The 12,453-nt window shown below is 44.8% G+C and overlaps 2 protein-coding genes across 2 annotated transcripts; both read right to left on the bottom strand.

Moving 5' to 3' along the window:
• Positions 1-661: 661 nt before the first annotated feature.
• T265_01666 (hypothetical protein) lies at positions 662-1,237 on the bottom strand (the record flags this gene model as incomplete). The annotated part of the gene is made up of 1 exon (XM_009165732.1): positions 662-1,237. One exon carries the CDS (start codon positions 1,235-1,237, stop codon positions 662-664), a length of 576 nt encoding a protein of 191 aa, XP_009163996.1.
• Positions 1,238-1,352: 115 nt separating this feature from the next.
• Positions 1,353-3,527, bottom strand: T265_01665 (hypothetical protein; the record flags this gene model as incomplete). Its single annotated transcript, XM_009165731.1, has 1 exon — positions 1,353-3,527. One exon carries the CDS (start codon positions 3,525-3,527, stop codon positions 1,353-1,355), a length of 2,175 nt encoding a protein of 724 aa, XP_009163995.1.
• Between the last annotated feature and the right edge of the window lie 8,926 nt (positions 3,528-12,453).

Raw genomic sequence — 12,453 nt, 5'->3', positions numbered from 1 at the left:
GTAAAACTCTCGTTTACGGTCTGTCGAACAGTTTTCAGCTACCTTGTGAGTAGCCACCCTTAACCATGAGCGTTTTTCCTTTTTGATAAGATAATGGTACCAAGAGTCATTTACACATCAAACAGACTCCTCCATAGATTTCGTGTGACCTAGGTTTTTTAGTCAATAGAAACATCCTAGAGCGTCACCATTCAGAAACTCATCGAAGAGTTGTCAGCAACCTTGTGAGTAGTTTCCTCTATGGAAATATACTTCAATATCTCGAATATCGTGCCGAATGAAACATGAGGCGGCCTGTGTGCAGCACATTCAGTTGTAGGATATAATAAACGAGAGATTCAGTTGAGTCTCTTGTGAAAACCAAAGTGATTTGTAAGTGAGCGTACTTCTCGAAAACAGTCCAACTTGGGTTCAATTAGAACGTAAAAGTTGACGGAAACTCCTGGACTGCACCTACTTAATGAGCCCTAAGAAGGACGAAACCGGTCGTGGGCTGTCGAAGAGTTTTCATCAACCTTGTGAGTAGTTTCCTTTATGAAAACTCATTGCACATTTACTCACCTATTGCGGTCGCAACTTCCAGAGGAATAAGCAGAAAACTTGGGATGTACACATATTCGCAGTGTATTTAACACGTGTATGCGGTAAAACATGGATGAAGTCAATATATTTCCTCTTCTGACTCCTCATCACGGTCATCGGTAATGTCACTCCACCTTGACACAATTCTTGGTTGCGCTTTTGAGTGCTTCGCCGCACGCAGAGCTCTCTTCCACTTCAACATTTCCACATTAGGTTCGTCCCCGTGGTCATCTTGAGCGTGGGTTGTTTCTGTGGCCGTTTTAGGGCTTGTCGTGCTTTGCTTACGAAGAATTCCCTTTTTGTGAGATTTGATGATATGACTTAGTGCTTCGTCCACAGTAGCTCGGGGCTTCCCGTATGCACCAATGCTGGCTCGGCGTGTTGATCGGATATGATCCACGAGTTGGGCAGCGACTTCAGCAAAAGTTTGTTTTTCTCTGCCTGTTTCGGCCCATCTACCTCGTTTTTGGACAAACATGGGTCGGGTGCCTGCTCCTTCCTCAATGGATGCTGACGAATCAGATGTGATCATCCTCTTCATGTACTTGGCCTTCAGTGCCTCGGGAATGTCCTCCAGTATTACTTCGGTCTGGCTTGGTTGCAGAGAAGCGTAGTGTAACTTTAGCTGTGAGTAGTTTCCCTTTATGAAACTCATTGCACATTTACTCACCTATTGCGGTCGCAACTTCCAGAGGAATAAGCAGAAAACTTGGGATGTACACATATTCGCAGTGTATTTAACACGTGTATGCGGTAAAACATGGATGAAGTCAATATATTTCCTCTTCTGACTCCTCATCACGGTCATCGGTAATGTCACTCCACCTTGACACAATTCTTGGTTGCGCTTTTGAGTGCTTCGCCGCACGCAGAGCTCTCTTCCACTTCAACATTTCCACATTAGGTTCGTCCCCGTGGTCATCTTGAGCGTGGGTTGTTTCTGTGGCCGTTTTAGGGCTTGTCGTGCTTTGCTTACGAAGAATTCCCTTTTTGTGAGATTTGATGATATGACTTAGTGCTTCGTCCACAGTAGCTCGGGGCTTCCCGTATGCACCAATGCTGGCTCGGCGTGTTGATCGGATATGATCCACGAGTTGGGCAGCGACTTCAGCAAAAGTTTGTTTTTCTCTGCCTGTTTCGGCCCATCTACCTCGTTTTTGGACAAACATGGGTCGGGTGCCTGCTCCTTCCTCAATGGATGCTGACGAATCAGATGTGATCATCCTCTTCATGTACTTGGCCTTCAGTGCCTCGGGAATGTCCTCCAGTATTACTTCGGTCTGGCTTGGTTGCAGAGAAGCGTAGTGTAACTTTAGCGCGATTTTCTCATAGACACGCATCAGTTTGTGATCATACATTTCCGGATTGCGTTGAAGTATTCGTCGAACATACTTTTCGTCCAAACGTATGAAAAAGTCCCGTACAACATTTCGACCTTTCTCTGCAGCAATGATTTCCACAGACGACAGAGCTTCATCCAACACATTCTCATTGAGTACATTGAAAAGACTTAGTTTACGTTTTGTCTGTATACGAATTTTGAGCAGTTTGACTAAAGGTTTCATTGTGACTCCCATGAAACCGACAGTGAATAGAATGATGAACATGGTGGCCGTGATCATCACATGTCGGCTGTAATGTCCGCTCGGTCCGAGACTTTCAGGGACGATGAGGATAGACAAGGAAAACGAAACGGCACCGCGTAAACCCCCGTAAATCAGGACCACTTGTTCAGTAAAAGAAATTTTCGTGTTGTCCACTTGTACGGCATTAACTGCAGCTGTGATTGCCAAGACAACGATGGCACGGGAAAAAAGACAGAGTACAAGACTCCACAAGATGAAACCTGATTGCCATTCGATATTCCCTCTCAGGACCTCGACCCCGAGGAAGAGAAATATGACAGACTCACTGACTTCGGCAACCAGCTTTGTGAGTTTATGTACTAAGGTGACGGATTTGTGATCCAAGTTGTGAAACGCGTAGGCCGCTTGAACTAGGCCACATCCGATCATGGAGATGATCCCGGACCAGCCGACACAGTCTGCCATGATGTAGGAGAAGTAGGCCAGCAGAATGAGCGTAAATGCGTTCAGATGGCTTTTTATTCGCGTGATGAGACAGGACAGGATTCCCACAACGACACCTATAAGCAGTCCACCAAAGCTGACCGTGAAGAACGATGCGATTCCAACAGCAATTTGTCGCCCTGTCACATTATCCGTCCCAGCAAAGGCCGACATTATATCATATAAGACCACAGTGACTGCGTCGTTGAGTAGTGATTCACCAAACACAATGTAATAAAGACTGAGTTCAACTCCAATATCTTGAAAAATAGCTAAAACAGCGACCGGGTCCACAGCAACAATCAATGAACTGAACAAAAGCATTCCTTTTAAGTCAAATTTGTCCTTGATGTCACCCATTGCTCCGACCAAAAGTAGCCCGTTCATACAAAAACCAATTATTAAAAAGTTCACAATGGTTCCCACCACGGCAAATATCAGTACCACACCAAGGTACTCGCTGAAAGTTCGATTGTACAATGAATAGGATGCCTCGAGGATAATCGGAGGAAGGAGGTAGTAGAAAAACAAACGAGGGGTCAGTTGCCAAACGGTTTCTCCAACTGTATTCGCACTTATTACATATCGGACAATCGCGCCAAATATAATTCCAACAATGATTAATAGCAGTGATTCTGGAATGTACTCTGGCAAGTAAGGGATACGATGAAAGATCATTTTCAGTAGAATCATGGCCAACAAAAAAAGGATCACAGTGATGTGGACTACGAATTCTTGGAACTCCCATTTGGCTGCGGCAATTTCTGCCATGTGTCCGTCAACCGGTGCTTCACTGGATGACGATGTCGTCGAAACCGCCAAAACGAGAAATCCCAAATAGAACCACACGTATAAGCATGGTATGATATTGTTCATCGTATCATTCGACCAAGTGGTTTTTTTCTTATCACAAATGTAGTTTGTATTTTTGAGTTAAGTTTAACAACAACCGAGAAGAACATTCATCCGTATTGTCCCTTCATTTATTCCAGCCATTCTGAACAGGAATATTGACGTCACATATTTTGGGCTCTGATTGGCTGGTTCAACAACGCGTTGGCAACATAATTGGACTGACAAGGACACACGACCATTCCAGTGATTGGCTAAAATTTTGTTTGTTTGTTGTGTTGGGATGACCTGATTACGGAGGTCGTTCAGTACAAGCGCATGAAAACACCTGGTGTATGAATTCGTCCTGGGGTGTCAGTTTTCCATGAGCTAGTCCGATGGGACACTTTAACTGCTTCGTGTTCCTGTCAGGCTCACAAAACCGTTTGTTTTCTACAGTTCCTTCCAATTTCCATTGGATTAATTTGTCGGTTTGCACACGGTTGAAAGAGAATTACACTTTCTATGAAAAACGTAGGGGGCGAGATGGCTCAAGTGGTTAGAGCGCGGATTTACTAACCATAAGTTCCCTGGTTCGAACCCGACCTCTACCCCTCGATTTCCCTATCTAGGTTTGGGCAACCTGGCAGTATCCCAGTCCTCGTGCTTCCTTCGGGTGGCATGGCAGCTAGACACTGGAGGGGCGTTACAGCTGAACGATTGTAAAAAGTGTGAGATCGGTCAGGATATTGGTTACCGTGTCACACTTATGAATCCGACGTGTGTGCTTTCGCGGAGTACTATTGGACGACCACATGTTGTCAACATGAAAGGCAGTCTGGAACACATATGTGGCCAGGCTAAGAGCATACCATCCACAGTATCGCAGTTCCAATCCACCAATGCCCTTATAGTATTTGTTGAAAATTCTACCTTCACCAAATACAGATGGCTGGCGATTAGCAGTGAATCCTGGTTACCACAAATCTGTTCGGTACTGACGAGGGTATTTAAGGCTTAGTCGTGAAGTGGTCTGGCTACCCAGTAAGTTACTTTACCAGGAGTGTGTAGCATAGGAATAAAAATAACAACGCTAGATTGGGTATGCAATAATAAAGAGGTCGAATGGAACAGACTAACTAATAATTGTTCTCTCTAAATTAGTTCGTCGTTGGCCCAGGTCAGCGAATAAACAATAATCCAATTATGGTGGTCCGGGGGTCTTCTTCTGAACAGTTCCCACAAATAATTGATTCCGAAGATAGTCTGAAATGTTTTGATACCAGAGTTAGCACGTGAGACTCGCGAATGACCGCTGCAAGCGCGACCGAAATCAGAAGAGAGAGTCGAAGCACGTGACCACGCTTGTATTGCGTGAAATTGTACAAGTGCGCGTTTTGTAGTTTTTCGTGTTCAAACGAAAAACGATTATGCAACTGACCAAATACGTAATATTATAATGGAAGCAAAATAAAGGTACAAAACACCAGAGTCGCATGTTGAAGGTGGTATAAATCCAACTCCGTCTAAGTGCAAGTTACCGACTGACGTAATAGCCATTCAAATCTTTCCGTTTTCAAACAACCCGGTTTAAAGGGTGACAGTCGAAGTTTAGGTTATGGCAGAAAATGGTTACTTAAATTCAGCGATATGAGTAGTATAACTATGGTGTCGAGATGGAATTGACACAACACTAGGCTTAAACGATTGTTGCAAGGTATTTTCAATGCTTGTTGCACATATTCAGAGATTTGTAATCATGTGATGGGATTTGTCTCGGTGACAGCTTGCCTTTTCCTCAGATTCTTTTGGAATGCGTGACCCAAAAGTGAGTAGCGGACTTTTCTGGAAAAGTTTACCGGTATCCGTGTATTCGTTTACAACAAATAAATTCATTCTGGTCGTTATTTAATTGATGATGTCACATAAGTCTACAACCCCGTCTCGTAATGTTTGCCGACATACTAACTGTCTGTGTAATGCACTACTCATAAGGTTACTGAAAATCTGTCGACAGCCCACGACCGGTTTCGGCCTTCTTGGGGCTCATCAGGTAGGCGCAATCCCCGAGTTTCCGTCAAACTTATGTTCTACTTGAACCCACATTGGACTGTTTTCGAGAAATACACTCATCTGCTAACCAGTTTGGTTTTTCGAGAGACTCACCTGGTGCCCTGCTGAATCTCTCGTTTGTGATGTTTCCAGGCAGCTGAATGTGCTGCACCAGGCCGCCTCATGTTTCGGTCGCTACGATATTCGAGACATCGCGATACGTGCATATTCATAATGGATTCCAGTTGAGTCTTTCGAAAAACCAAATTAATTTGCAAATGAGTGTATATTACTAACTGTCTTGTTTGACTGCATTAAATATAGTCCACGAAAGATTGCGTTACTAGTGTACGCGGATTTCGCTACCAGGTTGAATGCTTTCCAGACTAGTGAGCTCTACTCACAGTTGTCATCGTTGCCGTCCTTTTCCGAAGCCCATTATCTGGGCGTTCGTTTAAACTTTTGATTTTCCAAGCATTTTTTTAATGTACAGTGATGACTATTCAACCAACCTGTTTACTGCGCCTACATCGTGATTTTTTGGAAAACTGTAGAGCTCAAGGATTCCAGCTGTCGGAATTTGAATCTTTGCTCCGACGGTGAAATATGACGTTTTGTGTGACCGAAAAGGTGCCCTTTCGCAAACTTCTGTAACAGCAGGTTGTGTTGCCGAACCATTCGTAATGACGGGCAGTACTTAGCTAGTCTATGCTCGTTCACCGGGCCAAACGAGGCACCGAAATACAGCTTCATGTTTTGTCTGTGCACGTTCAAGTCGCGGTGTAGATAGGATAGAAAAACTGGTGCACAGTACGGCCGGAAGCCAGCAGCTGAGTGCAAGGCCGTGGATGGAAACCGGTTTGTCCAAATATGAGCTCAAAAAGTGGCCCACTAATCTACCCAGGTCTATTTAAAATGTGGGAACGCGGCCTGATAGACTCGTTTAACTCTAATAAGCAGGTTCAGTGGTTTTCGGTTTCACTCTTCCGGAGTTTGACGTTCCCATAGGTACGTTTCATTTGGACAAGCAAGTTGCCTGTCCACGACTACTCGTAAACTGGGTATTTCACGAGTATATTTTGTTATAAACAAACCTTTAAGCAGGGGTGTGGTCACGTGATCCAGGTACAATTAGATTTTCGTTGTCATCATTATCCACCACCTTTTTCACCCCACTTATTTACGCATTCATTACGAGGCAATCATCCAGATGGTGGCTGAATGTAACTTGAAATCTTGGCGACGGGCTGGAACCGCTGACCCCCCGTTTACCCGTTGGATGAACGACTGAGGACATTTGTATCTGAACTTCATGGTTAACTCGCTAAATTAGCTTACCGGACGTAGGTGAACTTCATAATACCTTACGTTTCAGAAGGGCTTGGCAAACAACCGACAGTTTTTATTTGGGCAACGTCTCGCTTTTGATACAAAAGCTCTATCAGGCCAAGTGAGTGGGCCACCAAATTGGACAGGACAGACGGAGAACTAATCAGTAGGACCTCTTCATTTTAGTGTCAATGAACGGCTCATGTCGATTGGTGTAGTTGTCAAAATCTTGCGTTGATGGATTGGGAGAGTTTCAAATTAACTCTGATCGAGAAATCCATACTCATTTGCAAATCAATTTGGTTTTCACCGGAGACTCAGTTAAATCTCTCGTTTATGATGTCCTCCAGCTGAATATGCTGCAACACTCTGATCGAATTCGGTTCGTTAATCCTCCACTTCAGGGTGCTTCAAATGACGATTCACCTCGGGTGCCACTAGCAGATTTCCCTTGATCTTTGTGGGGTTGTGAGTGCTGCGACAATTTAGTTTGGGGATGGGGTGAGGTCAAGTCGAGTTCAGATAATGACCACTCCCCCTTCTGATGACCGCACACCAACACGTGTTAGCTCGACTGATCCAAGGCGCCCGCCAGTTTCACGCTTTCTATTCTGTTATCTGCTTGGCGATTTCTATCGCCTCGGCCATCAGTCTCTGTGATGTGAATCGTAGTCCTCGACTCAAAACCTCAATATTTTCTAAATCTGCTTTGTGTTCCATGTTCACTGCATGTTCTGCAATCAACACAGGTACCAGTACCATTCGTAATTGACACTCGATCAAACTAATTGAATATCCATTATTCCGAAGTTTGTTCTTCACTTGGATTTGGGCTGCTGTCCGATCAGCTTCTTCTGTGCACAGGGCTCTTACACGCTTAAAAATTGATGAGGCATTACTGGTGAACACCGACTTCGGATGGGCAGTGTCGGTTGGCTTCTGGTACACTGTTGACTTTCGTTTCCCCCAACCTTATGTGTCATGCAGTCTAAAAAGGCCAGTGTACCCAAGGTTGAATCTATCTCCATACTAAATTTGATGTGTGGACTCATTTCATTCGGATAGTTGTAAAACTCACTAACCTTGTCTGGTTTCATCACGACGAAAGTATCATCTGCTTGGCGTCAGAATATCTAAGATGGGCATGACAATCCGGCTGAAGATCTCTGTTCAAATTTTTCCATGAATATATTTGCCAAAACCGGGGATATTGGAGATCCCATTTCTAGACCTTGCTCTTGAGTGTGAACCACAGAGTCGAATACGAAGTGGGCGAGATTCAGGCATGCTTTTATACCTTCTACTATTTTATCCACCGTGTGCTGTATCCGTTCTGAAATGGTGGTGTCTGCTAGTAGCAGTCACTCAGCTATTTCTAAAAAGTCCCTTTTGGGCACATTTGTATATAATGATTTGACATCGAAACAAGGATGTCATCTGGTTCAACGGTGACCCCCGCTACTTTGTTGGCAAAGTCATACGAGGGGTTTAAAATACCGGCCAAGAATCTGACCAGCTCATGTGGTGGTGAATCTATTCCGTCTACTATCGGTCTCACCGGGACATCCGGTTTATGGATTTTTGGAAGGCCATGCAGTCATGGTTGGATCGCACTTTTGGGGTAAAATCGATACCAGTTACCTTACCCTAAGTGGCTTGTCACAGACCGCAAATAGCTGCCAACTTCAGCTTTACTCCTATTCATTAAAGACGTAATATTCGCATTATCGATCTCCCGGTAAGGACCCTCAGCCAGGTGTCGCTTGTCCTTTTGTAGATAATCACCCTTCTTCATGACAACAGTGGCCTTACCCTTATCCTCCTTTGTAATCACTGTGTTGTCTACCTTTTCTTAGGGTGTTTAAGGCTCTTCGCTCTGATAGTTAGGTATTTGGAGCTCCTGGCCGCTGGGACTTGAGGACTGTGACCAACTGTACCCGTGCCTTCTCCGCCTCCGTTGGCGGAAGTTTTTGGAACACAGATTCAACGCTTGGGGTTCACCCGCCCGATTGCTCACTGCGAAATTCAAGCCTTTTTCTAAGCGACAATGCTCGTCCTTACTTAGCGGTCTGTTTGATAAATTTACCACGCTACAGTAGCTTGTGGGGGGCTCAGTCTTAGTTACGGGTTCATTAGAATTCTGAGTTTTTGAAAGTAACTTTTCGAACTTACGGATTTGTCTACCTTTACAGTGTTGTCTTTGGATGGCTTTCACTTCTGTTGCTTTGGTTCTGAGTAACTGGAAGTCTGCGGACGAGATCACGGTTTGAAGATCTTGGTTGAGCCGACATGCGGAGTGACGGATATCAGGTAGACATCGAGTAGTCAAGTATATCCTCTGTTTGAAGAATGACATGGCCGCTGAGAATGCTATTCGGGCAGAAACGAGTGACGCGTCCGGTGACTTAACCGTGAAATTTGGGGATTATGTTTTGCTTCAAGCATCTTTTATTGAATATGCGGTGGTTCTCCCAGTTTGCCTCTAGCCTTGCCAATCGAACGTAGTCACCGGACAATTTGCGAACACATGGTTCGTAGTTGTTTCCAGTCAATTGTTATACCTTACAAGTTTCAGCTTAAAGAATAGAGCGCTGGGGCGACTGCACAGTCGCCAGGCCGTTTTGTGAAGTAGTGAGCGGGTAGTCACCTTAATTGATGCCAACGGTTTCCATATTGTTGAGAGCACAGAGGTGAGCTCAAATAGGTCAAGTGAATTTCGAACCAATCCTGAAGAAAACGCATGAAAGCAAACTCATAGTTACTTCGTTGTGTAGCACCAAATGATCTGGCCATTGCGTTGCATGCGGAAACGAACAAAAGCTAATCAAGTCAGACGTTCAATCCGTAATTAATCCTGTACCACCATAGCAATCTACCCGAGAAAAAATTCGTCAGAATCTTCTTGGAGCATGTTTTTAGTGATGTCGACAAGTGTAGTAATTGTTCGGATGATTTCACATTGCAATGACACCAGACACGGAGATGAGGGGAACAAATTAGCCAATGTCATGCTGAGCAACCGGTGGAATATAGGTCATTCTACTGTGTGCGAACTATCAACGCCATCCATAGGCCGATCCCGTGACAACAAAATGCAAAATGTACTTCACCACGTGTGACCGCATGCTCAACTCAGGTCCCGACTAGCTCTGGGAGCTGTGTGAAACTGCTAGAGGAATTCCACTTGAGGGGAGCGAGAAATTATAACCTCAGTAAATTTGGTTCTCAGAACTTGAAGAATGGAGACCCTTCACTCGCATTTCATTGGTTTCACATGGAAAGTGAGACAGTGCTGAATAATCGATAAAGGAGTTTTTGGTTTGTTCACAAGGCTCGGCAGTTTGTTTTTCTAACGTTTCTTCAAAACACGAGAATGCGTCGTTGGTATGTGTTATATCTGGTGATTCGCCAGTCTGTTATACTTGGTCGCTGACCCGTTCCAGTGCCTAGTTCCGGAAAAAAAGACTCACAGAACAGGCGAGCGCAACAGCATGAGTGCGTGCGAGTGCAGAGGCACAACAGTCTCAAGCTATTTATTGGAGAGACACTGTCTGGCCTTGGTCCAATGCTAACGCACGCGGTCTGACCTTGGTACGAGGCTGTGACGCGCTGCTGAGAGGGGCGTTGCCTGACCTTGATCAACGTAGACTCGCGCTGTCTGGGTTTGATACAAGGCTGTGACGCGCTGCTGAGAGGGGCGTTGCCTGACCTTGATCAACGTAGACTCGCGCTGTCTGGGTTTGATACAAGGCTGTGACGCGCTGCTGAGAGGGGCGTTGCCTGACCTTGATCAACGTAGACTCGCGCTGTCTGGGTTTGATACAAGGCTGTGACGCGCTGCTGAGAGGGGCGTTGCCTGACCTTGATCAACGTAGACTCGCGCTGTCTGGGTTTGATACAAGGCTGTGACGCGCTGCATATTAAGGGGGCGTTGTCTGCCTGGTCAGCATCTAGCGGAGCTGAGGGTCTCAGTGAATTTCGGGCATTCAGTGGTTGCTTTCAGGAGTCTGACCTTCCCGATAGTATGATGAGCAAACCAACAAATTCCTAGGACACTTTGAACCTAAAATTCATGGTGAATAATCTCACATGATACAATACTCGCTGTCCTGAGAGCACACTGACGGAGAAGTTCGCCGTAAGTCCGTGACGCTTAGGTCTTCTGTCTAGCTCGAAAGACCTCACAGCGTATTCGTTAGCGATGAGGCTATTCTTGATAGGCTGTTGCTCAATTGCTAAGTTTTCAAGAGTATATACTTTATGTCCGCGATCGAATCAGCTGGAAAGGGGCGCCACCATTTCGTACAACCAAAATGTTCTCAATATATTGCAATTTCGCGGTTTAACAGTGTCTTCTATAACTTCTCAAGTAATCACTATTTTAAAGAACTGTGTGCACTATCATGGTACGGTTTCCCCCCAGTTCGAGGTACGCGAGATAAGCTTGCTAGTATAACAAGACAGTCTAGTGACTTGTCTCCTTTTAGCTTGATATTGATCGACTGAAAAATGTCTGTCGTTGCTTAAGCCTCACATTTTGTTATTGCGACTACATCCTCCAGAAACGCGTTCAACTTGCCCGAGCGTTATTTACTTAGTTAGCCTTCAAATGCTATACAAACGCACACAGGCAAACAGGAGGTACCCACCCAACTGCTCACTGATGATGTCTCCTCGTGTGGTGACCAAACGTTTGCAATTCAATTGCCAAGCTCGGTGAACAGATCAACAGCCACCTGATCAACAAACAGCAGTCAATCAACCTTAGACCCTTTACAAGTATACGGGGAAACTGCTGTCCTAAAATTTCGGCTTTCTGAGTGCAACGGTGACGAGAAAGTCCTCTTCCAACCGCTACTATATGGAGCCTAATACACCCATCGTTCACCTCACGTATTTTACATTGGTCCATTCACGACAGCCTTGAAATTTGAATTGCTAGGGCAAATTGGAGCTAGAGGACGAATCACGTGCCTGGCTGCCAATCAGCTGACCAATCAAGCGACTGGTGTGTGTAAGTTCACAGCCGTAAATCTACCCTAGTAATCCTGATGAGTATCCAGGCCCCAAATTGCCGGACTGACCTTAAACCTCGTTCAGGCTCTTCAAGTGCTACAACCAGAAATGATTAATAAGGTCGCGATAATTAATCACCAACGGCCAAGTAGCATCGGCATGTCCTTGGTGTGAAGACATCGCACACAAATAGTTTTGCAAAACGATCAGATTCCATGCGCTGTCTTGTCCTTCTTTGTAATACCGCTGGTTGCTCAGCTGGTAACTATGGTTAATGAAATAACGAAAAACTAATTGCTGCCTACAAGTTTTTCTTTTTGGCGCTGAGTTTAGAATGTTTGACGTGGTAGAAAATGTATCTATTCGTACCGAACCTCAAAAACCCTTATTGTGGTATTACCTGATTATTTCTCGGAATTGCTGCCCAGGTTATTAACAAAGACTAGTTGTTGACAGTCATCATCATCATCATCATCATCATCATCATCATCATCACCATCATCATCATCATCATCATCATCATCATCGTCATCATCATCATCATCATCATCATCATCATCATCATCATCATCAT

The sequence above is a fragment of the Opisthorchis viverrini genome (genome assembly GCF_000715545.1).
Source record: "Opisthorchis viverrini unplaced genomic scaffold opera_v5_18, whole genome shotgun sequence".
Lineage (NCBI taxonomy): Eukaryota > Metazoa > Platyhelminthes > Trematoda > Opisthorchiida > Opisthorchiidae > Opisthorchis > Opisthorchis viverrini.
Note: the sequence above shows the minus strand (reverse complement) of the source record. Positions and strands in the feature narration are given on the sequence as shown.